The 27507-nt window shown below is 40.9% G+C and overlaps 1 protein-coding gene across 2 annotated transcripts in view; it reads left to right on the forward strand.

Moving 5' to 3' along the window:
• Positions 1-27020, forward strand: part of MYZAP (myocardial zonula adherens protein) — a 93009-nt gene extending 65989 nt beyond the window's left edge. The window contains exons 11-13 of one of the 2 annotated variants that reach the window (XM_012783040.3): positions 4635-4718; positions 18605-18705; positions 26055-27020. In XM_012783040.3, the coding sequence (XP_012638494.2) occupies positions 4635-4718; positions 18605-18705; positions 26055-26079 (210 nt within the window). In that variant the 3' untranslated portion in view covers positions 26080-27020. Of the gene's footprint in view, positions 1-4634; positions 4719-18604; positions 18706-26050 lie in introns of both variants that reach the window. The other variant, XM_012783039.2, reaches the window with a different exon arrangement.
• The last annotated feature ends 487 nt before the right edge of the window (positions 27021-27507 follow it).

Here is a 27507-nt window from a genome sequence, read left to right on the forward strand (position 1 = left end):
GAAATGCTCAAGGATGAGAGCAAACGGGCCGTAAGCAGCATTCTTTTAGCACAATAGCACAGTCACTTCCTGAAGCATCATTTGCTGAAAGTCACACGCCTTGTTGGACATGTCACCATCCCCAAACCCTCCTCCTGGCCAGCTCCTGCTTCCCAGACCCAGGTGCCTCTTCAGCCAGAATTGGCCCTCGTCTCTCTCCCAAAGAACTTCTGGAGGTCTTCTCCCTGCAGGGCTTTCTCTAGATGATGTCTTTGCCTTTTTATTGACTTATTTTTTAAACTAAAATCTAGGGGGCGATGATCAGCAGAAGAGTCTTGCTATCTCCCTAGAGCTGTTCGTTAGGGTATTATTCTTAAACTGTACATCTCCTGCTTTCCTTTGACTTTACAAAACATGCTGATTTAATCAGAGATAGTGAAACTAGTGTATTTGAAATAGCTTTTTGTTATTTGATTAAATATTGTCCCTGAGCTTCTTGGAAACTTTTCGTTGATTTCAGTACCCATTGTGCCTATCATTTAAATATTTTAGAAAAGAAGAAACGAAAAAAGGGAAAAAAATAAATGTTTTAGAAGTCTGATTTAGAAAATCTTAATACTATAGAAAGGAATGAAAAAGGAACACTATGAGGATGATTTTTGAAAATCATTCCCGCAGAAATTGAAGGAAATTTACACAAAACTAACTTTTTTTTTTGGCCCTTGTCCCTACTGCAACCCCAGTAGAATTTCATTTATCTAAGTTCTCTTCTAGCTTTTCCTTTCATCCTTATAAACTTTTGTTTTTCTGTCCCTTGAGGCTTTTTGTAAACACTTTTCCATTTTGCAATGTATTTGTTTTTAGTGTTTGTGTAATATACTCCATCAAATTGATATTTCATGATTTATGACCGTTCTTTTAGTGCTAGACATTAAGGTTATTTCCATTTTTCTCTCTATTATAAATAATGGCAGCAAGAATATCTTTATATATAAAGCTTTTTTCCTATGTTTGAATTATATCCTTAGGATAAATTCCCAGGAGTGGGATTAGTGGGTCAAAGGGTATGAACAGCTTTATGGCTCTTAATATTTATTGCCAGATTGCCTAAAGGGTCATTCTAATTTACAATGCCACCTGCAACACATGAGAGTAGCTGCCCCCTCAGCCCTGCCAGCGCTCGTTTCTTCCGTCAATACTTTTAGGCAAATTTAATAGGTATTCAAGAGTAACTCATTAGTGTTTTTAATTGGTAATTTCTTTAATTTTTATCAGCACTGGACATTTTTCTTAAGTGCGTTCCCCTTCTATGTTGTATGGTTTGCTTTTCATGCCCAAAGATTATATTTTTTGATACCACGTGGAATTTAAAGTATTTTATACTGAAAATGCCAAATGCATGCAGAATAGAGAGGATAATTCATTACCCAGGTTCAACGAATAGCAAGTTTTGGCCATATTTGCTTTATCTACCCCTTCCTTTCCTCTTTTTTCCCCTCTTTGTGCAGTATTTTAAAGCAAATCCCAGACATTCTGCATATGTTTCCTGTATCCTTCACTATGCATCTCTGTAAACATGTGGACTTTTTCTAACAAAATTAATGATAATTCCTTGGAATCATTTAATACCAATCTGCAATAAAAGTTTTCAAAGTGCCTTTTTTCTGATACTTTGTTCCAATCAGAGTACGTTATGTTTACATTTAGTTATGTTCCTAAAAGTCTCTTAATCTAGCCCATGCTGCTCTGTTCCTTCCCCCCACCCTCACCCCCACCTTTTACCCCTACCCAGTGACTTATTGTAGAAGCTGAGTCAGTTGCCCTATAAAAATTCCCACATTCTGGATTTGACGTCTGTGTTCTTATTCATATTAGCTCTAGAAGCTCGATTAGGTTGAGTTTCAATTTTTGGGTGGGGGCAGGATTATTTCACGGATGGTGCCGTCTGCTTTATTTTGTATCACTTCTGGGGCATATAATGTCTGGTTGTTCCACTTTGGGTGATGCCAAGGTTCATAATGGATTCAGGTGGTGACAACCCAAAACACAATTGTCATCAGCTTTTACCATCACTGTTAAATCTACTGATGATGGTTGCTTGAAGCAGTTATTTCATAGAGATTGCAAAATTGTTATTTTCCAATTTTATCATTCCTTCCCCATTGATTAACTGGAATTTTTCCGTAAAATAAAACTTTTCCTCATAAACTAAGGCTTTTAGAATCTCAAAAAGCAGTGTGAACAAGTAAGACAAGATACATGCTTTGTTTTTTCCTATATATTGCTAAGTTTACAAGTAAGGAGTTGGTCTGTTGTTGCCTTCTTTTTTTTTCCTTTTCTTTCTTTTTTTTGAGACAGGGTCTTATCGTGCTGCCTAGGCTACAGCGCAGTGGAGTCATCATAGTTCACTGCAACCTCTAACTTCTGGGCTCAAGTGATCCTCCTGCCTCAGCCTCCTGAGTAGCTGGGACTACAGGCATGTGCCACCATGCCTGACTGATTTTTCTATTTTTTGTAGAAATGGGGTCTTGCTCTTGCTCAGGCTAGTCTTGAACTCCTGACCTCAAGCAGTCTTCCGGCCTCAGCCTCCCAGAGTGCTATTAATAGTATTACAGGCATGAGCCACTGCGCCCAGCCCTCTGTCACTTCTAATGCTGTTCAATGGAATTATAAAATACTCATGTTCTTTAATATTTATATATTCCATATGTTTTTACTCAATTATATCCTTTATTCTTTCTGATGTTCAAATTGTCCATCCTTGGCCCAAAGGGAAACCCTTCATATCCTTGTTTTCAGGCATAGCAAGGTATCTCAGATTTATCTAGTTTGTTTTTTGACTTCCAAAATGGGCCATTCCTTCAAGATGTCCTGTATTTTCCTAGTGGGGAATGCTATTTAAGGACCACAATCTGGATGTATTACGTTCTTATTGTTTCTAAGTTTTCTCAGAGGATGGAGTAGGAATACATATTTTGCAAAAGAAAATAAAAGATTATGAGTTCATACTGATACTGTCATTTCAAATTTAACAAAACCCTTTTAGTTTTTTTTTTTTTTTTGATTTGTGTTTCTTTCTCTTACAATTAAAATCTTGGTTCCAAACATGATTTTACTACAATATAGACCAAATAGTTTTAAAATAACGATAGCAATATTACCACTAACAGTTTTCCTAGTATTTGTTTGCAGCCTCTTTTATTCTTAGAATATAATCCATTAAAAATATACAGTCAAAATACCTTGTTCTAGGAACACTTGAATTATACTTTCCACCAATTTGATTTGGTTAAGTTCCTTCGTTTCAGTTTGTTTTCAAATTTTAGGGTACACTTTTTTTTTCTTTTTGGTCTAATATTATTTTTTGAATCTATAAAATGTGCTTTCAAAGTTAAACCCACATAGCAAGTTATCATCAGAAGTCTTTCTTCCATCTGTCTCCTCCACCTAAGTTCTTCCGTCTCCCTATTGGTAACTGTTTCTTAATAATTAGGGTTTGTTTTATCTTTGCAGTGTTTCTCCTTGCAAATATATATGCATTCCTATGTCACTAGCTGTTTTACACCAAAGCTAGCATACCATATATACCTTATAATACACTGTCAGTGTTTTAGAGACCTTCTGAATTTGTTTTGAAGGTTCCTCCCTTGTTAGGATGTACCTTGGCTTATTTAACTAGCCAATTATTGACAGAGTTCTACTTTGTTCTGTGTTTTCTAAAAAACCAAAAAATCTTGTGTCCAAGTCATTTCGTATTTTGACCAGTGTATCTTTGGGATCTATTCCTAGAAATGGGATTGGTGAATCAAAGGTTAAATGAGTATGTACTTTTATAGATCTTGCTAGAGATTTTTTTAAATGATTTTGTAAATGCTCAAATTTAATATACAAGATTATTGGAAAGTTAGTGCATTATTTATTGAACCTATGTAGTGTTTCCCCCCTATTGTCCAAGACATGGCCTGGTTCAGAGTACACTGTTCCTGCTTTTACGGAACCTACGGTTTGTCTGTGGAGACATGATATATGAATAAAAAACAAAGAGTAGTCCAAGATAGGATACATTTTAAGAACAAAGATAAAAGCCCTTCTCAAGCCTGTTTAGGAAGCCTTTCCTGCTCACTGCAGGCCACCCGAGTCCTTAATCCTCCAAATTTCATTAACACTTTTAATGTACACTTTTAGTGATTCTTTTCCCAAACCCCAAATTTTTAACACCTGGTTGAACAAATATGAATGCATTAACAGGAAGAACAGAGCTGAATGTTTGAAATGCAGGGTGCCTTGTAAATTCAAACTGAATAATTATTTTTCTGTAGAGTTGAATCTGCATGTCCCAAAGCATGTTCTCTGGAGGGTCTGTGGGATGTTTTTAAGGGCTCCACAGCAAAATCAGAGTGGAAATGTTGGGTTAATGAAACCTAATGAGCCATGACTCCAGAATGATGTCTGGCATCTTACCTGCCCACATAATCTCCCTTTCACGGGGGAGCATCTCATGTTACTACTGTTAGGGGAAATACAAAAAATCAGTGTGCAGGTTCTGTTTAAATGAAAACCAAAGACATCTCTTCCAGTTGAGGCATGTGTATGTTTTATATTAAATATTCTATATCTTTAATTAATAGTTTTCTATCTGTTTTTTTTTTTCCTAGATTGAATCATTAAAGAAAAAGGTGCAACAGAAACAGCTCTTAATATTGCAACTTCTAGAAAAGATATCTTTCTTGGAAGGAGAGGTAAGAAGCTGGGTTTCTTTAAGTTGGTGTCTTCTCTGCCATTCAATTTTTATGCTGCTAAGCCTAGCACCGGCACTTAATTAAAAATATGGCCATTTCCTGGCCATATAAAATTGATCGAAGGTTACCTGCCAGCCCTGCAAATGAGGTTCTGACGGCTGGTTTTCTTTTACCCCCGGACTCTCCTCATTCCAGCTTGCTGCTCACCTCCGCGTTCTGGCTCTAGTTTTTCTTGTTCAAGCAAAAGTCTGATAAGCTGTTGATTAATACTGATAATTTCCCACATTTGCGTGGTGCTTTATCATTTGTGAAATATTTTTCACATCCATTCCTCATGTGATTCTCTTGGCAACCTGGAAACAGGCAAGACAAGGATTGTCATCTCTGTATTAACAAATAGTCATCTCTGCATTAACAAGCGAAAAAACAGAGGCACGAAGAAGACAGGTGGCTTTGCTCAAGGTCCCCCAGCTTAGTCCACACCAGAGTCCAGGCTGGAAGACAGACTCCTAATGCAGTGCTCTTCTATTTCACTGGGTGCACATGTTTTAGAGGGGCCTTAATTTTACCTGAAACTTTTATGATGCTAAGTATCCTTGACTTTCTGGCTTTTTGAAAGTCATTTGGAGATTTTGTGTAGGTTCCAGAGAAGGAAATTATGGGGTTGGAAGAGCTCTAAGAGGTTAAGTATTAATAGAAGGAGAAGCCAAAATCTATCTGCTCTAAAATCTCCTCGTTAAGAGCTTGGCAGCGAGCCTTTTTCTTCTGAGACTCCATGGAAAGCTGGCTTGCCAAGCACCTGTCCTTGTCTGTCTTCCTCATTACAGTCCTTCCCCGATGAGACAGCCCAGGAGACAATGATGAAGTAAGGAGGAAGGGAAGAAATGACTTTAATCAAGCACCTAGTGTGTGTTGGGCACTGCTAGTGACTGTCCATATGCTCTGCATAACACAGCAGTTAAGCACGGAATCAGACTTACCCAAGTGTAAACCCGCACCTGCTTCTTATTAGTTGGGTGACACAGGGGAAGTTTCTTATAGTTATAAAATGGGGATCCTAACTGCACCTATGTGTGTGACAACCACATGAGAATGTGTAGAGGGTGCCTGGCATGTGCCACGCACACGATAATTTTTAACTTCTTATTCTCTCTTTATTAAAAGGGATAACTTCTAGGCTAGATTCTATTTCCTCCATTTTATACCTGGGAAACTGACATTCAGGGATGTTAGGGAACCTGCCCAAAGGTTAGAGTAGAGATGGGGAAGCCTGAATCCAGAGCCTGAGCTCTTTGCCACCATGTTTGCAGGGGTGGCAAGCTGGGTCTCCGCGTACCCTGTTTTTGGGGCTGTGTACAATATCACATCTGGAAGTCCCTCATGGCCCAGAGGAGCCTGGTACCACACTCAAGGCCTAAGTGTCTCAGTCTCTTGAAGCCAGTAAATGGGTATTTTCCTCATCCCCACTCCTGTCCTCTCCTCCACGGCCACTGTGCCCAACGCCAGCCTTACGAATGAACATTTCTATTGCTGAGACTTCCATCTGAAATCGCGGCTCCCCGTGGGAGGAATCATACCTTTCCCAGCGAGAGTCAGAAAATGCGTGTCCTGGTGGAAGTCCTTGTGTCCAGAGAGAGGGTAGTTCCAGGAGAGAGGAAAGAGATGGCGACAGGAGAGGCAGAAGGTGGATGAAACCAACTCCATGCTGCTCAAGCAAGCTCTCCTGCTGCGATGATTTAATGTCCAAGGGAATACTGTGTGTGCAGAGAAGCCTTATAAACGTTTGTGCTTTTATTTAATGCTTGACTTATCAAACTCATCTCTTATCTTAGACCCTGAGATGTGGACATAAGTCCAGATAGGAAGTGATCTCAGGAAGCCCCCAGTAGGGGAGTGGGGAAATTTGGCAGGGAAGGGAAGAAAGCCAAGAGTGGTGCCTTATCCAGGAAGTCACTGCTGTGGGCAACTGAGGCTCACTTGCACTGGGGGCCTCTGGGGGGTGCTGTGGAGCTGGCCCCAGAGTTGTGACATATTGCCCTGGTCTTTAGCACTATTAAAAACGTACACATTCTTTATTAATCTCTTATCATACTTCGTTGGGCCATGTGGAGATTTTATCTGCTGGGAGATGAGAGATTAAGTTTGAATACTTGGTTTTCCTCTTTGGCTATGTGAGTAGTTCGTCGTCTTACACACACTCTGCTGACTGCCGTTCCTTGCTGATTGCTGTGACCCGTGACACTGATGATTTGCTGCCCCTTTTTCCGCCTGGTGGTTTTATGACTACCGATGCCAAGCAGTCCTTCTCTGGGCCTTGAAATCCTTCAGGGACTTATATTTCCTTTTGTTATTCTTTCCAACTTAACACAGAAATTTTATAAACAGACATATAATTAATACTCTATAAAAGAAACTACATACCCTTATATATTAATGCTTCTTAGTTTAAAAAAAATCAATAAAAATTTAACATATCATATTACAGTCATCTTTCTTTTCTATTAAAACTATCTTTTTGTATACTTTATATTAATTTTCCCTTGGAGTGACATTATGAACACAAGGCATTTCTCAGACTCAACTTGTTTCCATAATCATAATAATTATTTCCTTCTCTACCTCTTTTTTTTTTTTTTTGATGCTCAAATTGTCACAACTTAGCTGGGAAAAGTTGGCATATGTGAACTTCTTTGCCATGTAACAGGCTCCTCATGCTCTTGAAGTCATCTTGCTATTTGGCAGTAACAAGGTACATTAGAGTTATCTTGGTTTTTGTCCTGTTCCAAGATATGGAATTGGCTTGTCTCCAAGGAGCCCATGTTCATTTTAGTGAAGAACTATACTGAAGACCCTATCTGAGCATGAGAATTGGTAGTGAACAAAAGTACTACGTCTACCGTTAGGCCAGCTTTTTTTTTTTTTAATTGACAAGTAAAAATTATATATATTATGGTATATAACATGATGTTTTGATATATGTATACATTGTGGAATGGCTAACTAATTCAAGCTATTTAACATATCAGGCCAATTATAATAGTGACAGAATTGGGGGAAAATATGTGTCTTTTTAAGATTATGAGGTCACACTGATGTTTTCCAAATTTAATTATTTTGCTTTATAAGACAGGGTTCTGTTGGCCACTGAGAATTTTAATTACGTTGGCTGCTTCTAACACTAGTAATCTTTTTGATACCATGATGTTCCCTCCTCTACCTTAAACCACGGCAATGCCAATGATGGTGTTTGAGGCAAATTCGACAGTTTTGGTGGATATATCTGGTAGCCTCCCATCTATTAGTAAGGAGCTACTGTTGGTTAAGGGCCCAATTGCAGACTCTGGAGGCAGACTGCTGGAGCTCAAACCTCAGCTCTGCCACTTAACAGTTATGTGATCTTGGGCAATTTACCTACCCGTCCTGTGCCTTAGTTTGCTCATATGTAAATGGGAAGGCTCTCTGTCAGATGGCATCCTCTTCACAGAGTTGTCATGAGGGTTACGTTAGTTAATACTTAAGCGATTAGAAAAGTACCCAGCTCATAGTAAAGGCCATATGTGATGACTGTTTCTTTAATTACCTGGGTCCCAGAGATTCCTCTCATAGTCATTGCTATACAAGGGCCGTCCAGAAAGTATCCAGCCATGTAACTGTTCTCGTTATATTAACGATGGCTGGACACTTTCCGGAGAGCCCTTGGGGAGTATGTTTCAGATTTACAGATATGTCCCATCATGGTTCTTTCATCTTTGCTCATCCCCAAGGTTGGAGACCATCATCAAAACTCACTGTGTGGCTGGGCGCAGTGGCTCACGCCTGTAATCCTAGCACTCTGGGAGGCTGAGGCGGGTGGATTGCTCGAGGTCAGGAGTTCGAAACCAGCCTGAGCAAGAGCGAGACTCCATCTCTACTCTAAAATAGAAATAAATTAATTGGCCGACTAATATATATAGAAAAAATTAGCCGGGCGTGGTGGCGCATGCCTGTAGTCCCAGCTACTCGGGAGGCTGAGGCAGGAGGATTGCTTGAGCCTAGGAGTTTGAGGTTGCTGTGAGCTAGGCTGACGCCATGGCACTCACTCTAGCCTGGGCAACAGAGTGAGATTCTGTCTCAAAACAAAACAAAACAAAACTCACTGTGTGAGAATTTAATATACAGAATTTTACACGTAGGTGAACAAGAGCAGGGCTTGGGCAGGCCAGGTGCTAGTCGAAGGCCACAGGGCCCAGAAGTCCTTTGCCTACAGCCAAGAGTTCATCTTGGGAGGACGAGGCTGAATGTGAATCTTATAGGCTGGCAATATTCCATCTTCTTATGGCAGTTGTTCCCAATACTTGCAGAATTCGTAGGTGTTTGGGATCCATATGAAGTCTTGGAGTTTGAAGGTCATAAGCAGATTATCTTGCATGATGTCATTTCTCCTATTAATTATTGCTCTGGCTCCACGCCCAAGTGGTATTTGAGGATGTATTGATCACATCTGTGCTCCTCTTAGCCACAGTGCTGATGGTTTTAAAGGAGCAGCAGTTATTTATCTTAGTTTTCAGACTGGAGATCCTTGGTTCTTACACATGTCCTCACTTAGTCCAATCTTACCTGTTCCCCAGGAACATCTTAGCCGTTCTCCTTGGGCCATGGACTTTAGGACAGCAGGGCCTATGTGGTGGCCTGAATGTGCTGAATGTGTGCATCACTTCTCAGTTCGATGTTCAGTGATGTCATTCATGTTGGTTGCTTGAAATTAGCCATGGGAGGAATGAGCCTTTATACCACAGAAATTAGCATACGCCACAAATCAGGGCATTTTCCCCTGGAGATTCCCATTGTTAAAAATTTGCTAGCACACTATTAATATAACTCTGTAGTTTTATCTAAGGGCTGTGGGTTTCAATCCTGACACCTCTACTCGCAAGCTGAGCTACTCAGGTCAGGTGACCTTTACCCCTCTGGGCCTCAGTTCAGCATTTGTAAAGTGGAGTAATCACACCCACTTGAGATGATTTTTTTTGTGAGTAAATAAAAGAGTGTATACGAAACACTTAGAATTGTGCTTGGTATAGTGTAAATGATTGAATGTCAATTCTTTTTTGATTACTCAGCGTCTTGGAAACTGAGATTCTTATCCACATTCTTCTATTATCTATGCCACCAAAACCCTGGGCTCAGTTACTTCATCTTTGAAAAACGGGAAGGGGGAATGACAGAAGGCTTAGATCATTCCTGAGATTACTTTTATTTTTAATGTTTGAAAACTTTTTTTTTTTTTCCCAAATCATATCAGGATGTGGGCAAACAGTTAAGGGAAAAAGCGCTTGCCTAGGTAATGGCCGACAATCTCAAAGTCATGTGGATTACTTTGGTCCTTGGATTCATCGTTTATACCTGCCTATGTTTAAACTCATTAGATTTTGAACTACCTCTCTCCCCTCAAAACACACATCAGATTTCTAAAAGCTTGCTCTAGCCTGGCCCTGTCAGATGACATTTTCATCAACCAGTTTACAGTCTTCCTGCTAACAAAAATACGCACATTCTTATTCTTTTTTTGTTTCAAACAATTTTTTATTTGTTCACCTTCTGGAGAAGAAATATCCCGTGCCCTGTTTCCAATATAGAAAATGTTCTTAAAATAAAATTGCAAGCATCTATCTTCATAGGGTTGATAAGGTTTCTGAGACTCTAACCAGATTCCATTACATTTTTTCTCTGCTAAAAATCCTAAACTTAACAACTAAATTCAAAAGTCAGAGGAAAGGAGTCAAATGTCTTGGTTTTGTCCATCCTGCATTTAATGTGTGTTGTGTGGTATATAAACCTCTCGGCGTGTCTGGGGTGCGTTCTTGGGACTATTATTAATTTTCCTGTGTAATATTGGGGCGGCAGCGCCAGGCACCAGGGCTCCGCATATGCATTTTATTGAACACACATTCTTGTTTAGTGCATGAGCTACAGCTCCTGGCTGCTCACTCCCCTGGGCTGGAGGAATTTGGGGGAGGAGGTGACTGCTCTACATTTGTGATATAATTTCCAAAAAATGCCCAAAGGTGCTGCACCAGGTTCTTCCTTTGTGAATGGCACACAAGCCTCCCAAGCCGCTGGGTGCTATTCATTACTCATGTAAACACAAGGGGGTGGTATTTGAAAGCAGGAAAACCTTGCAATTTGATTCTCAATCCCAGAAGCAATCTTTCGAGGAGAAAAGTCCAGGCGGCAGCCCGAGGCTGTTCTTTGTCATTGGCTTTAGTCGCATTCTGCAAGACCCAGAAGCAGTCAGTCCTTGTTTAATTGCATCAAGTCCCATTAATCTTATTTTCTGAGTCTTTCTTCAATCTGTCCCTCCCTCTCTAACTCTGAGCCCACTGCCCATGTTGAGGCTCTCATCATCTTTTACTTTTTCCTTATCAACTTTGTAGTGTATTTATTTACATAAATGAACTGCATCTGTTTAAAGTGCATAATTCAATGAGTTTTGACAGTGTGTATAATAGACCTGTGAAGTCACCACCACAGTCAGAACACGGACTATTTCCATTCACTCCTGCAAAAGAGTCTCTGTTTCCCTCTGCAATCCAGGCAGCTCCTAATCTTTTTTTAGGGGGGGGGGCATCACTTTTTATCACTCTAGATTTGTTTAGATTTTACATAAATGAAATCGTACAGTCTTTGCTCTTTTGTGAGTAGCTTCTTTCACTCAGTGTGATGATTTGAGACACATCGAAGTTGTTGCGTGCATTCCTTTTTGTTGCAGAGCAATATTCCATTGTATGAACGTGCTGCAGTTTAGCCATTCCCCTGACAAAATACATTAGAGTTGTTTCCAGTTTGGGGTTATTGTGAGCAAAGATGCTATGAACATTACTGTAGAAGTCATTGTGTGGATATGTTTTAATTCTTCTTGGGTAAATTCCTAGTAGTGGGATAGCTGGGCTGTGGGGGTTGTGTAGGTTTAACTTTTTAAGAGACAACTTTTTCAAAGGGGTTGTAATATTTTACATTCCCACCAGCAGTTTGAGTATACCAGTATCTCCACATCCTCACCCAGACCTTTAAATTTAGCCATTCTAAGGGCTGTATAGTGGTATCTCATTGTAGTTTTAATTTGCATTTCTTTGGTGACTAGTGATGTTGAGCATCTTTTCTTTTTCTTTTTGAGCATCTTTTCATATGCTTATTGGCTATGTGTCGCCTGTTTTGAAGCATCGTTCAAATCTTTTGCCTATTATTTTATTGAGTTTTTAGTTTTTTTTTTATTATTGAGTTGTAAGAATTCTTTATATATTCTGGGTTTGAGTCCTTTGTCAGATATGCATACCGTGGACATTTTCTCCCATTCTGTGACTTGCATTTTCATTTTCTTAATGTTATCTATTGAAGAGATTTTTATTTATGGTTTTACTTTTGATAAAGTTCAATCAATGAATTTTTTTCTTTTATGATTTATGCTTTTAATGTCCTAAGAAATCTTTGCCTACTACAAGGTCACAGAGATTTTCTCCTCTGGTTTCCCCTAAGAATGTTACAGTCTTTGCTTTTTTATTTAGAGCATCCATTTTGAGTTAATTTTTGTGTTTTATGTGAAGTAAATGTATTGATATTCTTTTTTCTACACAGATGCCCCATTCTTTCCTTTTAACGTCCCTTTAATTTTTTACGTTGATTATTTGTGTGTGTTCTTGTTCACATGGGCTCGAGCTCTCTCTCCTTTCATGGTCTGGCTAGGGGATTATCAATTTTGTTGATTTTTTAAAAAAATTGAAATACCTTTTGGCTTTATCAATTTTCTCTATTGTCTTTTTTCTATTTTATTGAGTTTTGCTCCGATGTTCATTATTTTCTTTCTTCTAATTATTTTGGGATTATGTTGCTCGTTTTTTTCTAGCTTCTTGAGGTAGAGCCTTAGGTCCTTGATTTTAGACCTGTCATCTTTTTTAATATAAGCCTTTAAAGATATAAATGTCCTTCTAAGTTCTGCTTCAGCTGTATCCCACAAGCTTTGATACATTGTGTGTTCACCCAGTTCAAGATATTTTCTAATTACAATTACAAACCTTGAGATTTTTCTTTGATTTATGGATTATTTGGAAGTGTGTTTAACTTCCAAATGGTTGAGCTTTTCCTTGGTATGTTACTGTCTTTTTATTTCTAATTTAATATTGTTATGGTCAGAGAACACACCTTGTATGACCTTCTTTTAAGTTTATTGAGACTTGTTTTGTGACTCAGCATATAGTTTCTCTCAATTAAATATTGTGAAAAAAATACATTCTGTTGGCCGGGCGCGGTGGCTCACGCCTGTAATCCTAGCACTCTGGGAGGCCGAGGCGGGCGGATTGCTCGAGGTCAGGAGTTCGAAACCAGCCTGAGCGAGACCCCGTCTCTACTAAAAATAGAAAGAAATTAATTGACCAACTAAAAGTATATATACAAAAAACTAGCCGGGCATGGTGGCGCATGCCTGTAGTCCCAGCTACTCGGGAGGCTGAGACAGGAGGATCACTTGAGCCCAGGAGTTTGAGGTTGCTGTGAGCTAGGCTGATGCCACGGCACTCACTCTAGCCTGGACAACAAAAGTGAGACTCTGTCTCAAAAAAAAAAAAAAAAAAAAAATACATTCTGTTGTATGTACTCCATAAATACCAATTAGGTTTAGGTGGTTGATAATGTTGTTTAGATAACTTATGTTTTTCTTGTTTTTTGTATAATTGTCCTATCAATTGCTGAGAGAGAGGTGTTAAAATTACTTACTATGATTTTAGACTATTTCTTTAATTGTCGGTTTTTACTTTATGTATTTTGAAGCTCTGTTATTAGGTATATACACGTTTTAAATTGTTTTGTCTTTATGATGAATGCACCTTTTCATTATGAAATGTTGGTCACTACCTTTGTTATTACTCTTTGTCTTGAAGTTTTTTTTCCCACTCTGATATTAATATAGCCATTCGTATTCTTTTATGTTTGGTATATCTTGTTCTATCCATTTATTTTCAACCGATCCATATCTCTGTTTGAAGTAAATCTCTGATAAACAACATATAGTTGGGACTTGCTTTTTTATACATTCTGATAGTTTCCACCTTTTAATTGGAATATATAGTTTATTAACATTTTATTATGTTGATATGACTGGATTTAGGTCTACCATTTCATTATTTGTTTTCTTTCTGTTTGTTCCCTCTGCTTTGTTTTGTTTGTTTTGCTTGCTTGTTTGTTTTGATCTTCTTTTAGATTATTTCAATATTTTTTAGAATACCATTTTAATTAACCCATTGGCATTTTTGCTATATTTGTTTTATCTAATATTTTAATGGTTACTCTAGGTACTATAATATACATCATTACTTGTTCATAGTCTACTTAGAGATAACATTGTATCATTTCTTGTAAAATGTAGAAACCTTGCCACGGTATAGGTTCATTTATCCCTCCCCCTGCTGTTATAATTGTCATATATATTGTATTTATATACATTATAAACCCACAATGTATTGTTTCATTTTTGCTTTAACAATCATATGTATTTTAACGAAATGAAGAGAACTAAAGTCTTTCATATTTACTCATATATGTTCTATTTCTCATCCTCTTTATTCATTATTGGAGGCCTGAGTTTCTCCCTGGTATTGTCTCTCTTCAGCCTGAAGAACTTCTATTTAGCCTTTTGTGGAGGTCAGGCCAGGTGGTAAAAAAATCCCCTTAGTTTCTCTTATCTGAAAGTAAAGTCTTTATTTCATCTTCATTACTGAAAGATACAGAGCTCTAAGTTGACAGTTTCTTTCCCTCAGTACTCACTGTTTCTGGTTTCCATGGTTTCTGATAAGAAATCTGTGGTGATTCAAACGGTCATTTTCTTGTATGAAATAGGTTGCTTTTAAGATTTTTCCTTAGTTGTGTGTTTCTCTTTGAATTTATCCTGTTTGGGGTTTGCTGAGCTTCATATATTTGTAAATTGTTGTCTTTAACCAAATTTGGGAAGTTTTCAACCATTAATTTTTAGAATATTTTTTCTACTTTAGTTTCCCTCTGCTCTCTTTCTGTGCTTCTGATATCCTTAAATTAAGCTTTTGAAAATTGTTTCACAATTCCATGAAGCTCCATTTGTTGTTTTCATTCTTTTCTTTATCTACTTTTGATTGGATAATTTCTATTAATGTATGTTCAGGTTTACTGACTTCTTTTATCATCTCTAGTCTTTGCTTAAGTCCATCTAGTGAATGTTTTTTAAAAAAATTCAGGTATTTTACTTTTTTCTTCTAAAATTTCCATTTGGTTCTTTTTTATATCTTTTATTGATTTTTTTACTACTTCATTAATTATAAGCATCTTCCTTTGCGTCATGGATCATAGTTACGATAACTGCATTAAAGCGCTTGTCTGAAAATTCCAACATCCAAATCATATCAGGATTGGTGTCTGTCAGTTCTCTTTGACCTTGGGAATCCTTCGTACTTCTTCATATGTCATGTAATTTTGGATTATAATTTGGACAGTGTGAATTGTAGAGTCTTTGGATGCTGTTTCATTGTTCTGAAGAGTATTGAGGTATTTGTTTTATTTATTTTTATTTTATTTCAGAATATTACAGAGGTACAAACATTTTGGTTACATAAGTTGCTTTTGTACTGTGTGTTTATTTTAAAAGGCAGTGAATCTAGTTAGATCCAACTACACCCTGCTTACCTGAGATAGGTGATGGGTCACATCTCAGTTCAGTTCTTTAAGCATGAGCTGCAGACTTCTTTGTTTGCCCCACACGTGAATGGTTCAGGGGTCTACCAGAGGCCTGAGCTGACTCTTTCTCTATACATATGCAGAATTTGAGGACTCCCCCTATTCTGACTCCCCTTTCTTGGCTTCTCCCTTACTCTTGGGAACCCAGGCCTCCTTCTTCTAGTTTCTTCGGCCAGGAAGATAGTCTTTCTGTTGACTTATTACCATATCTGTGCTACCACCACCATGACTGTGCTGCTCTAAGGGCTAAGCTGCAAACAAAAAGCAAAAAAATGAACAAAACACAGAGAATGCCGAGAAGTGTGTGTCACTTGCTCCAAGTTTCACCTCATCTCCAAAGCTTGCCTGTCTTCTTTCAGTTCTCTAGAGACTCCATTAGTTGTTTGTGTATCTTGTATTCAGAGTGTATAGCTATTATTTGCAGCAGGGTCAATGTGCTGAGCCTGTATAGTGCAAGTGGCAGCTCTCTTTCAGCTGGGTAATTGCAATGGCCTTCCTACAGTCTTTAGTCTTATTTCCCCCAATCCAGTTTTCACATTGGAGCCAAGTGATGACAATGAATTCTGGTGCTGACCTTGCTCTTCTACAAGATTAGGTTTTAACTCCTCGTAATGGCATCCACAGCCTTCCATAACTAACTCCTACCCACCTGTGTGATGCGAGAAGTTGCCTTTTCTTGACCCAGTAGGTTTCCACAACTCCGGAATACTCATCTCCTTCACTTTCTTACTTTCTTTCCCTTGCCTAACTCTAGCAACTCCAGTCCCTTTCCCTGCTTTGAGTTGGATATCCTCTCTGAGTTCCTTTTTAATATTTTGTGGGTCCCCTTGCAGTGGGACTTATCACATTGTCCTGTTATTTTCTGCTCAGTTGTCTGTACCCCCACAGGACTGAGCTCTTCAAGGGTGGCCAACCATGCCACACCTCTGTAACTGCTAACTGCGTCTCCTTGCATACTTTCACACACTGCATAATGTGTAATAGATACACAGTACTTTTTCTACAGATTGCATTAAATTTTCACGAGTATAGATCGTTCTTTTCTGTGCCTCTGTGGGCGTCTGATGTACACACAGAGAGTTCTCATGAAATAGAACAAAAGATTTGGGGCCATTTGTCCATTATTCACTGTGTACTAATTGGGGCATGTTCCCTAACCTCGTCTTTTATGCCCCTTACTATAGGTACCATTCTGTGAGCTAGCATTCTTTGAGATCCTCCTGATTAAAGTCTTTACACTAAGAAAGGATAAGGCAGTGGGATTGCTGGTGCTTCCAGCAGGAGCAGGCCTCCTCTGCCTTCCTCTTTCCTTGTGAATGGGAAAGTTCAGATGTTCTGGGGAAGCAGTGTGTGTGTGTGTGTGTGTGTGTGTGTGAGTGTGTGTGTGTGTGTGTACGTGTGTGTGAATGTTGTTGACCCCTGGCAGTAAGCCCACACCGTTCTTCCATCCTGAGGTTCCGGTGATAGATTCAGAGCCCATAGATCTGTCCTAGCTTGTCAGCTGCTAGGGAATCCGGAACGCATTCTCTTCCTTTCCTACTTATCAGAAGGGATCCAGAAAAATCATGCAGAACATAGGTTTGCGCAAGAACTGCTGCTTGCTCCGTGGTGTACCCCTTCAGAGCAGCAGCTACTGAGCCGTAACCCACATTCTTTCTTTCAAAACAAACGAGCTTCTATTTGCATAGAACTTTTAAACTTTCATGTGTCATCTATTGTCTTAGAAGAGTGCCTAGGCTTCAGCTCCCACGTAAAAAGAAAAGGCACATGCTTTAATTTTTTTCTAGTTATGCAAATAACATGCTCATTGTAAAAGCTTTTTTACACATTTATTTATTCAGTAAGTATTTATCTTGTATCTCTTCTGGGAAGCCGAGGTGGGCGGATTACTCGAGTTCAGGAGTTTGAAACCAGCCTGAGCAAGAGCGAGACCCCATCTCTACTATAAATAGAAAGAAATTAATTGGCCAACTAATGTATATAGAAAAAAAAATTAGCCGGGCATGGTGGCGCATGCCTGTAGTCCCAGCTGCTCGGGAGGCTGAGGCAGGAGGATCGCTTGAGCCCAGGAGTTTGAGGTTGCTGTGAGCTAGGCTGACGCCATGGCACTAACTCTAGCCTGGACAACAAAGCGAGACTCTGTCTCAAACAAACAAACAAACAAACATTTATCTTGTATCTCCTACATGCCATGCTTTAAGAATATGGCCAGAAAGATAGATATGGTCATTGCGTCATGAGAATTTAGTGTAGCATTACAGAAAATTATGTAGTAGAACTTTTTAAAAAGCATCCAAAAAACTCAGTACACAGAGATAAGCACTCTTAACCTCTCCAGAATTATTTTGTGCGTTTTTGCCCTTGGGTTTCAGGCACCATCACTTCATCTATTTTCATTTCAATATCCTCAACGCTGTTGCTCCTTTGTCCTTCATTTCCCTCCTGGGGCAAATTTCCAACTCCTGAGCCTCTAATCTTTGACTTATGTAATGGTTGGCTCTGGCCTGAAAAGAAACTGTTCAGAATGCTAATTTTAATCCCAAGGAGCTTGTTCTACTTTATATGTTTGAGATTCTGAATTTTCCACACCTATGAAATACTAATTATTAAGTTATAGAGCTACTTCCCACTAAATTAAATTAATAGACTTACTCACTTTATAGCTTAATGAGGGGGTGTTAAAAGTTGAGCTGGACTTTATTTATAATGGCAAGGAAAGTGACAAAATCTAAATGCCCATCAAGTGACTAATTAAAGAAAAAATGTATTCATACAAATGAAATACTATGAAATAACTAAAGTAGTTTGTCAATGTAAAGAGAAAACTAGTAAACATGGAGAGATATCTACCACAAATTGTGGACTGGACAAAAAAAAGCAGAGTATAGTATAAATTAGGATATTTCATTTGTTTTCTTTTATGTAAAATTGGATGCTCCTGTATGTACATACACAGAAAGCTATCTATAAGGATTCAGTCAAAATATTTCTTCAATATATACCTACTGTGTAAGAGATGCACAATAAATACATTGTGATAAATGTCCACGCACGGGGGGCGGGGGGGAGATCTCACAATATGTATCAATTGTATCATGCATATTTGTGGGGCAACATACTTGTTTTACTGAAAGTACTTTTTTCTTCATCTCTAGAATAATGAACTACAAAGCAAGTTGGACTATTGGACAGAAAACCAGGCCAAGACTGAAGTGGAAACCAGAGAGATTGGAGTGGGCTGTGATCTTATACCCAGGTATTTAGGAATTTCCTGTTTTTTGTACTAAAATTCCCCCTGGACTTAAGAGAATACTTTACTGGGCTGTTTTCTTTAACAGAATTGCATTCTTTCTATCAAAACTATTTCTGCAAAACTAAATGGCAACTGCTGAGAGGTCCGACTGATTTCCATGGGAGCAGGGTTCGTTGTGCAGGTGGAGGGGAGAGGGAAGGGCAGGCCTGGGGAAGCCACTTGAGAGAGACATTGGCCCTGTCCGTGAGTGCATGCACTTGTTCATTCATTCATTCATTCAGCAAACAGCTGTTGAGTACTTTACCTGTGCCAGACAGTTACAACACAGAGAAGAATGAGGTTTTGTTCCTGCCCCAGAGTATATAGCCTGGAGGGATAAACCGGTGTGTAGGCAGAAGACATTTGTGATAGTGTGAGAGGGGCGTAGAGGTGCTTCAGTGATATAGAAGAGGGAGGGCCTCTGTCTTGAACAAAATTCGTCTATTCTCCAGTACTGTTAACAGTACTGTGCAAGACTGGATCCAGTTCATAGATAACCAATTGCTTTGGTCATCAGCAGATATGTGATCACTATAACCTGGTGTGTTCTGTTGCTTTTCGAAGCTGGAGGACCGACCCCTTCATTGTTAAGTGGCTCCCATGCCTGCGTCTCTCCCTAATAAGATTAGAACCCAATAACCTGCCTTTGGCAACCAACTCACCATTTCTAGGTGCTCACAATCGTGTCTGGCTTAAAGAGGACACAAAATGAGTTTACAGCAAGGATGCTAATGACATGTGACTTGTGATTTAGGCAGAGTCACAAAGTGCGTGGTGTCCTGTGTGCAGGAGGGTGGATTCTTGGGAAAGCAGAGGCATCTGTGTGGGCTATGCTAGACATAGGAGCCCAGACAAGTGTCGAATCCTGGAATCTTGGATGGTTACATCTGGTGGAAACAGTGATGAGCTGGTCACCGAGCTGGGATGTGGAATACCTGGTTCTAGTCCTACCCCCCGTGGCAGGAAGCCTTCAGGCAGGTCTTTCTTTGCTGGGGACTCAGTTTCCCAATCTATAAAGTCAGTGGTTTGGCCAGGTGACTTCTGAGGTCCCTGCCAATTCTAACATTGTATAATAAGGCCTCATTTCCCTACATTACTTATTTTTATTCATTACTAATATTGTCTTTTTTGTTTATTAAAACGAGCCACTTTCAGTTCTCAAAGAATTTACCAAAAGCAGTGTTAAGCTCTTTCACTGATAAGGTTCTCATTCACGTTGCTTGCCTCCTTGTAAAAGCAAAGCAACTGTATCATTCCGATAACATTAACAGAGAATGTTAAAAAGAAAATAAAAGAAAGGATACATAAATTGACTCCAGGTCTCATCAGTGTGTGGTACAAAGTACACGATGAAAGTATAACTGAAAAGAATGATCGATTGTGTTCAGAGCCCCCTTTTGAAATATAAATAATTTGGCCATTTCCCCCCTTTTTTATTTTTCAAATCCGAGTGGCTTAGTCCACTCTAATTGCCCACATAATAAATCTTGTTTGGCTAAGACGGGTACAAAACGATGTCTGAAAACAATAAATTGTTTTCTACTTCCCACATTTTGGCTTAAAACAAGCTTTTCAATTTGTATGCCCAAGTATAGCCTTGAGCCAACTTTTACGGCGAAGTTATGAAACCACAAAGCGGTTTTCATAATGGAAGTGCTGACAGACCCTTAACTTATGGCCAGGGTGAACTTGGAAGCCACTTCGGGATCTAAAAGCAGCTTTTCCATAAATGTAACATTTGGTTTCCCCCAGGATCCATCTTAGCAGTTTAACTACCTGGGTCAATCAGCAGAGGAAATGAAAACTACATATCCGCGTTTCCGAAAAGGCAGAATAATATTTCATTCGTTTCCTCACAAATATTTATGAAGTGCCTACTATGTGACAGGCGCCGGGCATGTGGTGGTGGGGGGTGAGCGAGAGATGACTTTGGGGCACTGGTTTTCCACCTGTGGCTCTGGGGGCTGCTTTACCCTGAGCTGGGGCTCCGGGGTGTCCCACAGGTCGAGGGGGGTTAGTGAGGAGCTGGCCTGTGAGACTCCCCTCCCCACAAGCAGCTGAGAAAATCAACTTTCAGTCTCTTTTGTGTATTGGATTCCGAGTTAGATTTTGTTGGAAGGAGGTCTGTGGTCAAAAGCAAATTGGAACCGATGGTCTAGTTTAATCCCCATGTTTTTATAGATACCAAAATCCAGACCCAGAGAGACAAAGTGATTAACCGGAAGCCACACAGCCAGGCTCGGAACCAAGCCTTCTTGAGTCTTGGTGCAGTACATTTGTGGTTTGAAGATACGTTTGACAGAGACAGTTGCTAACTGGTGTTGTGTATGAGCTAACAAAATTCCTAGTTCCTGCTTGGACTTCACATTTGCATCTAACTACTAGAAGATTCTATGGTGGTTTCCAGATTATTTTTCAAAGCCCCCTACTGAATATTTTAGGTCAATAGAAGTATTGAATGAAGCCTCAATTATGCAGAAGTGTTTCGTTCTTACTCCCCCTTCTTCTCCCACAAGGCACTCAGCAGTGTGGTCCAGTCCGGGAGTCTCAGGCTGCCTGGGCTTCCCTGCCCAGCCAGCTGCTAGCTGAGCGCAGCCGTGGGCAGGCTACTCAGTCTCTCTCAAGCCTCCACTCTTTCATCCTTAAAATGGGGATGAAGATGATAATATCAAATCTCACTGGGTTGCTATGAGGATTGAATGAAAACCTGTATGTAAAGCATCTAGCATGGTAACTAGACCAAAGTGAAGCACTTAATATACAGTAGCTATTATTACTATTAACTGAACCAAACCTCTGATTCGACATGCAGAGCACTGTATCAAATATAAATGAATCTGGGTAAGCTGAGACAATGTCATTAATTTGTATTGGTGGTAACTAGTGATTTTATGAAATGGATTGATGGCCTGATCAAGTGTATAGTGCTTCAGTATGCATTGAGCTCTTCAGTTGATGTATCAGTGGTTTGAAACCCCCTGTAGACACTGCATAAAACTCTGGAAGGCCCAGTGCTTGATAAGGTTTCTGTCAGCTGAGACAGGAGAGGGTGCCTGTGTGTTCCAGACACTGGGCTCACATCTCATTGTAGAGTAGCGTGGCATCTCCTACACACTCATGCCAGACAGCTGCAGGTGTTATATGCCGTGCTCCTGCTAATAGCATTTGACTTACAGCTACTGCTGCTCTATTTTTTAATTTTTTGTACTGCTGAAAAAAATTTAGATTTAGTTATGCTCAATGAATATTTGTTGGATGAATGAATGAACGGTGCACACCAAATGGGGAACGTAGGCAGCCAATCTCTTTTATAATATGATTTAGTTGTTTAATAAAGGCCTTGGACGGAGCGATTCCTGCTTATGTTTTGCTTCTTTGTGTTTCTCTCTCTTTCTCTCTCTCTCTCTCTGTCTTTGCTAAAGTGTGAGCCCCGTGAGGGAAGGGATTTTGGTCCGTTTCATGGATTGTGGTGCCCCTGGGGCGTGGGCACATGGCACAAGGCATATGGCACATGGCACATGGAGGGCACTCAGTATTGGTTGAGTGAAGTCGTCTCCCTGCAGCATTCTGCAGTCCTTCCTAAGCAGAAGGGAAGGATCCCTAAGCCTGCTTCTTACCTTTAGAGAACTTTTCTCTCCTGGTTCTCACCCTACCTCCCTGGCCTGTCCTTGTCCATCTTCCCTTGATGGCTCTGTTTCCTCTTCCAAGATCCTCACCTTGGGCGCTCCTCACGGCTCTATCTTGGCTCCAGCGGTTGCTGCAGAGATCACATCCAGTCCCATAGCTTCACCCCTCCTCCCTGTGGCCGAGCCCCGAGGGAGTGCTCACCTCTGTCTTGAGTACCAGCCCTCGGCCTGCTGGGCGCTCCCCGATGGTGTCCGCGTGCTCTCCGGACTTGCCATTGCATCGCTGAGCACACCACCTGCTCCCTCAAAGTCACTTCCTCCTAGTCGTGGTGAAGAATAATGCTGGCTTGAAAGTTAGACCTGGGTTGGGGTCCTGGTTCTGCCTCCTGCTGCATCTGTAGCTTTGGCAAGTTCCTAGCCTCTTTGAGTCTCAGTTTCCTCTCCTTGAGAAGGAAGATGTTGTGGTAACCCCCTCAGAAGCTTGCTGGGAAGGTCTAAGGGAGACAACAGGCACAGAGTTTGCACGTCTCTGTAGATGGTGCCATCGCTTTCCCAGTGCCCTAAGCTCAGTGTATCGCAGGTGCTGCTGAGCCGTGGGACTGTCTTGCTCCTAAAGTCATGCACTCACACGGAACATTCCTCCTGCTGCCAGCCTGCCTGAGACTGGCCTTGCCTTAGTCGGCTCTGTGCAGAACATCTCCCTGCCTCCACTGTCTCCTCCAGGGCTCCCCTCCTTCATCTAATGACCTTTGTGTTATATACATTTCTAGTGAGCAAAGATCTCGTCGGAGAGGAAGGAGAGAGGGAACGGATGAGGACAGACTCACTGTGGGCGCAGGGCCTTTTAAACACCTGTTTTGTTTTGTTTTTTTTTTTTTTAAAGATTTGGAAGTTTGGATTGAAAAATTTGATGTATTATAATGAAACTTATTGAGAATGAGTTCACATCATCTAGCCTTTATTTACAAAGAAAGGGAAAAACAAGGCCGGGTGCGGTGGCTCACGCCTGTAATCCTAGCACTCTCGGAGGCTGAGGCAGGAGGATTGCTTGAGCTCAGGAGTTCGAGACCAGCCTGAGCAAGAGTGAGACCCCGTCTCTACTAAAAATAGAAAGAAATTAGCCAAACAACTAAAAATAGAAAAAAAAAATAGCTGGGCATGGTGGCGCGTGCCTTTAGTCCCAGCTACTCAGGAGGCTGAGGCAGGAGGATCACGTGAGCCCAAGAGTTTGAGGTTGCTGTGAGCTAGGCTGATGCCAGAGCACTCTAGCCCAGGCAAGAGAGTGAGACTCTGTCTCAAAAACAAAAACAAAAACAAAAACAAAAAAACCACAAAAACACAAACAAAAACAAAAAACAAAGGGAAAAACCAAAAACCAGAAGAAAAGAGACTTTTCTTTCTCCTTTCCCTTAGTAAACCTTGGTTTCCAACAAACTGATAAATTATGTCTCAAGAAGTGCAACTTGATGAAAAATATTCCCCAAGTGGCCGTAAGTGCCTGGCACTAGTAAGTGCTTTAAAATGCTTGCATTTTCATATTTCTTTTGTGAAGACCAGAACACAAAGTAGCTTTTTGTCAAAGCTTCATGTGCTGATTCTGCTCTTGTTCCCGCCAGGGGAACTGCACCTTTATGGATTAATAAAAGGTTAACAATAGCCTGAATGTGTTAAAGAAAATGGTTGGATTTCATTTCTGTGCTTGAAATTGTTTATGTTCTTGAAATCCTGTTGTTTCCTCCCGATCAACTATATAAAATACCCCACTTTTTTTTTTTTTTTTTGAAAGTTTGGGATATGAGAGTCTGTTTTTGAAACCCAGGAGTTTCACCTTTATAAATATTTCTGCATTTTTATGGGCTTTTAGGATGTTGTCACTGGAGACCATTTCTGTTATGTGGAATTTTCACGGGAGTTGGCACAAATCGCCATCTGGCTCTTGCCCCTGGCATTGCACTAAACTGCCTGCTCAGGTCACTGGGGACTCCTGAATTGCCAAATCCCATGGAATCTTCTTTGTGGCAGGGGACACTGGGAGCACCCACTCCTTGCAACTCCCTCAACCCTTGGTTTCCTTTGACCTTCATACGTGGAGAAATAGCTCCGTGCCTGGCCTTTGTGAGCTGCTGGGGTCGTGGAGATGATGGAGATGTGGTTTTCACCCTTAAAGAAATTAAACCTAGCAGTGGAGCCAAATGCATACACCAATGGTGCAGTAAGATGCTTCCAGTGGTCTGTCAGTAATGAGCCTGTGTGATAGTTGCTCCACAGTCAACCCTCGACGGTACCAGAGGAATCTTGCAAGAATAAAAATATGAGCGTATCATGCCCTTCCTTAAAAACCTGTCTTGGTTTCCTGACCCCTCCTGAGCTCCTTGGCCAGGCACACGGAGCCCTTGTCCACGGGGCCTCATCGGCTGCTGCTTTCCACTGTGAACTGGCTCCAGACGCACCAAACGTGTCTCTGTCCCGCATCCACTGACTGCGCGTTCACTTTCTTTGCCTTCGTACATACCATCCCTCCTGCCTGGAATTCCTGTGCCCTCTCTGCCCACCTGATAAATGCCAGGCATCCCTCAAGAGTCACCTTCTCTGTGCGAATTTCCAGATGGGAATTTCCTGGTGATGCTAAATTGTTCTGCCCTCAGTTTGCCCATGATGTGTTCATTCTCATACTGCTCAGGGTCCTGGCAGGAAGGGAGTTAAATGAAGGGATGATTTACCAATGTTTGGGCAGCTTGAAGGGAAATAGATGAGGGACAATGGCATGCTCTTGAGATAGTAAGAATGGCAGCTGTTACCACCCTGTGCCTGGAGAGGCACTGGGAGAGAGCCAGGGCAGCTGGGCTGTGGCTGCAGCCTGGCTGGGAGGGACAAATAAATGTCTTGACTTCTCTGTTCACTCATTCCCTGATCTCCTGCTGCTATTTCCCAGGTGGAAAGAAGGACCTGGAAGCCCACTGATGCTGGCCTGCAGGTCAGCTCAGAGCACAGAGCAGGGTGGAGAAGGGGAGAGCAGATCTGGATGCCCAGGGAACATCCAGCACAGCTCTTTCTGTCTCTGTGTTAGTACCTAGCATGGTATATTGAAATCATTTGCACACATATCTTTCCCACCAAATTATGAGTTCCCTGAATGCATGTTTTATATTTTTCTGAATCGTGGATGCCTAGTACAGCCTTTAAAAGTTACTAAAGATAATGGTTCTGTCATAGTCCGTTCAGGCTGCTATCACAAAATACCATAAGCTGGGTGGTGTATAAACAACAGAAATTCATTTCTCACAATTCTAGAGGCCAGGAAGCCTAAGACCAAAGTGCCAGCAGATTTGGAGTCTGGTGAGCACCCACATGGCAGGAGGGATGGGGGGTCTGTCAGGGGCCTCTCTTATAAGGGCACTAATCCCACTCTGGAGGGCTCCACCCTTATGACCTACTCATTTCCCAGAGTCCCCACCTCCTAATAATGCCATCACCTTGGGGGTTAGGATTGCAACATAGGAATTTTGGGGGACATAAACATTCAGTTCATGGAAGGGCCCTTCTGGAATGTTTAAAAGAAATTAAAGTGCATTATTCCAGTCTTTTTAAGAGCTTAAACATCATTTCTGAGAGTTGCTTTATCATGTGAAGAAGATGGAAAGTTTTGTCTCATCTCCCTGAACCTGAGTTTTCTCGTTTCTCAGCCAGACAGGCAGGACTCGTGAAATCGTGATGCCTTCCAGGAGCTACACTCCGTACACGAGAGTCCTGGAGTTAACCATGAAGAAAACTCTGACTTAGGCACTTAAAGACGCGCACTTGTTATAGACGGACAAAGGCCCTGGAATCCTGCAGCTTGAAGTTCGGAGAGGGTGACTGCTGTTTCCTCGTGTACACAGAGCAAGCCAGGGTGGACACTGCCGAGCTTCTGATCCGCTTCTGAGACAGGAGGGAAAGTGGAGGTGGAGGGGGCGGGTGAGACGGGGAGAGATACAAGGTCACATTTCAAACACACAACCAGTGTACGCTGCTGTGCTGCATCATTTCTTTTCCATGTAGACACTGAAATCCCATCAGGAGATTCCCTCACAGTTTATTTTCTGTTTTGCTAGACTTTGGCTGGGAAGGAAGAGGGCATTAATGTGAAATTTCATGTTATTCACGCCAGGAGCATTTGATGCAGCATGAAGGTCTTGTTTACCCGTAAAAGTATTAGAGGCAGCGTTTCTCTGGTGCAGGGAAGCCTGTCTGCAAGGAGCATGGGCACCTGGCAAAACTTGAACCTGCAGGGAAGGATTTCCAGCCTGCAGGTGCTCTTTCCTCTTGGTCCCGAAGATCTATGCAGGGCTGTGGGAGCCACAGTTAGTGACTTGTGTGGCCCAGACAAGCTTCATTCTGATGTGCTAATCTCTTGGTTTCATTTGTGCCTTACACCTTTATTGGACTAGCTGAAATCACTGTATTTATTCAACTTGTGATTTTTTTTTCCTTTATCACTTTAAAGAGAATTTTGTATGTCGTGGAAATTTAATCATCGAATGTTTTCTGTATCAGTGGGTGTTTTTGTTAAACGAATGAGTAATCTGTTCATGCATGCTCTACTTTGATATTATAAGCTATGTCCACATATGTTTAATAAATATCATCTATTTTGTTTTACTAATGTTTCCCTGTGTTTCTTCCACGACCGTGTAGAAGAGATAGAATGCAAATCAGTCTCTGGAATGAGTGTCAAAGTCAGACCACATGATCCTTCAATCAGCACAATCCACAGACACATTTATAAGCCATAAGATTGTGTGTGTTGGCCAGGTGCAGTGGCTCACGCCTGTGATCCTAACCCTCTGGAAGGCCGAAGCAGGAGGATCATTTGAGCTCAGGAGTTTGAGACCAGCTTGAGCAAGAGCAAGCCCCGTCTCCACTAAAAATAGAAAGAAATTAATTGGCCAACTAAAAATATATAGAAAAAATGAGCCGGGCATGGTGGTGCACGCCTGTAGTCCCAGCTACTCAGGAGGCTGCAGCAAAAGGATCACTTGAGCCCCAGGAGTTTGAGGTTGCTGTGAGCTAGGCTGACGCCATGGCACTCTAGCCTGGGAAACAAAGCAAGACTCTGTCTCAAAAAAAAAAAAAAAAAGATTTTGTGTGTCTTTTTAATTCC

The sequence above is a fragment of the Microcebus murinus genome, chromosome 6, assembly GCF_040939455.1.
Source record: "Microcebus murinus isolate Inina chromosome 6, M.murinus_Inina_mat1.0, whole genome shotgun sequence".
Taxonomy (NCBI): Eukaryota; Metazoa; Chordata; class Mammalia; order Primates; family Cheirogaleidae; genus Microcebus; species Microcebus murinus.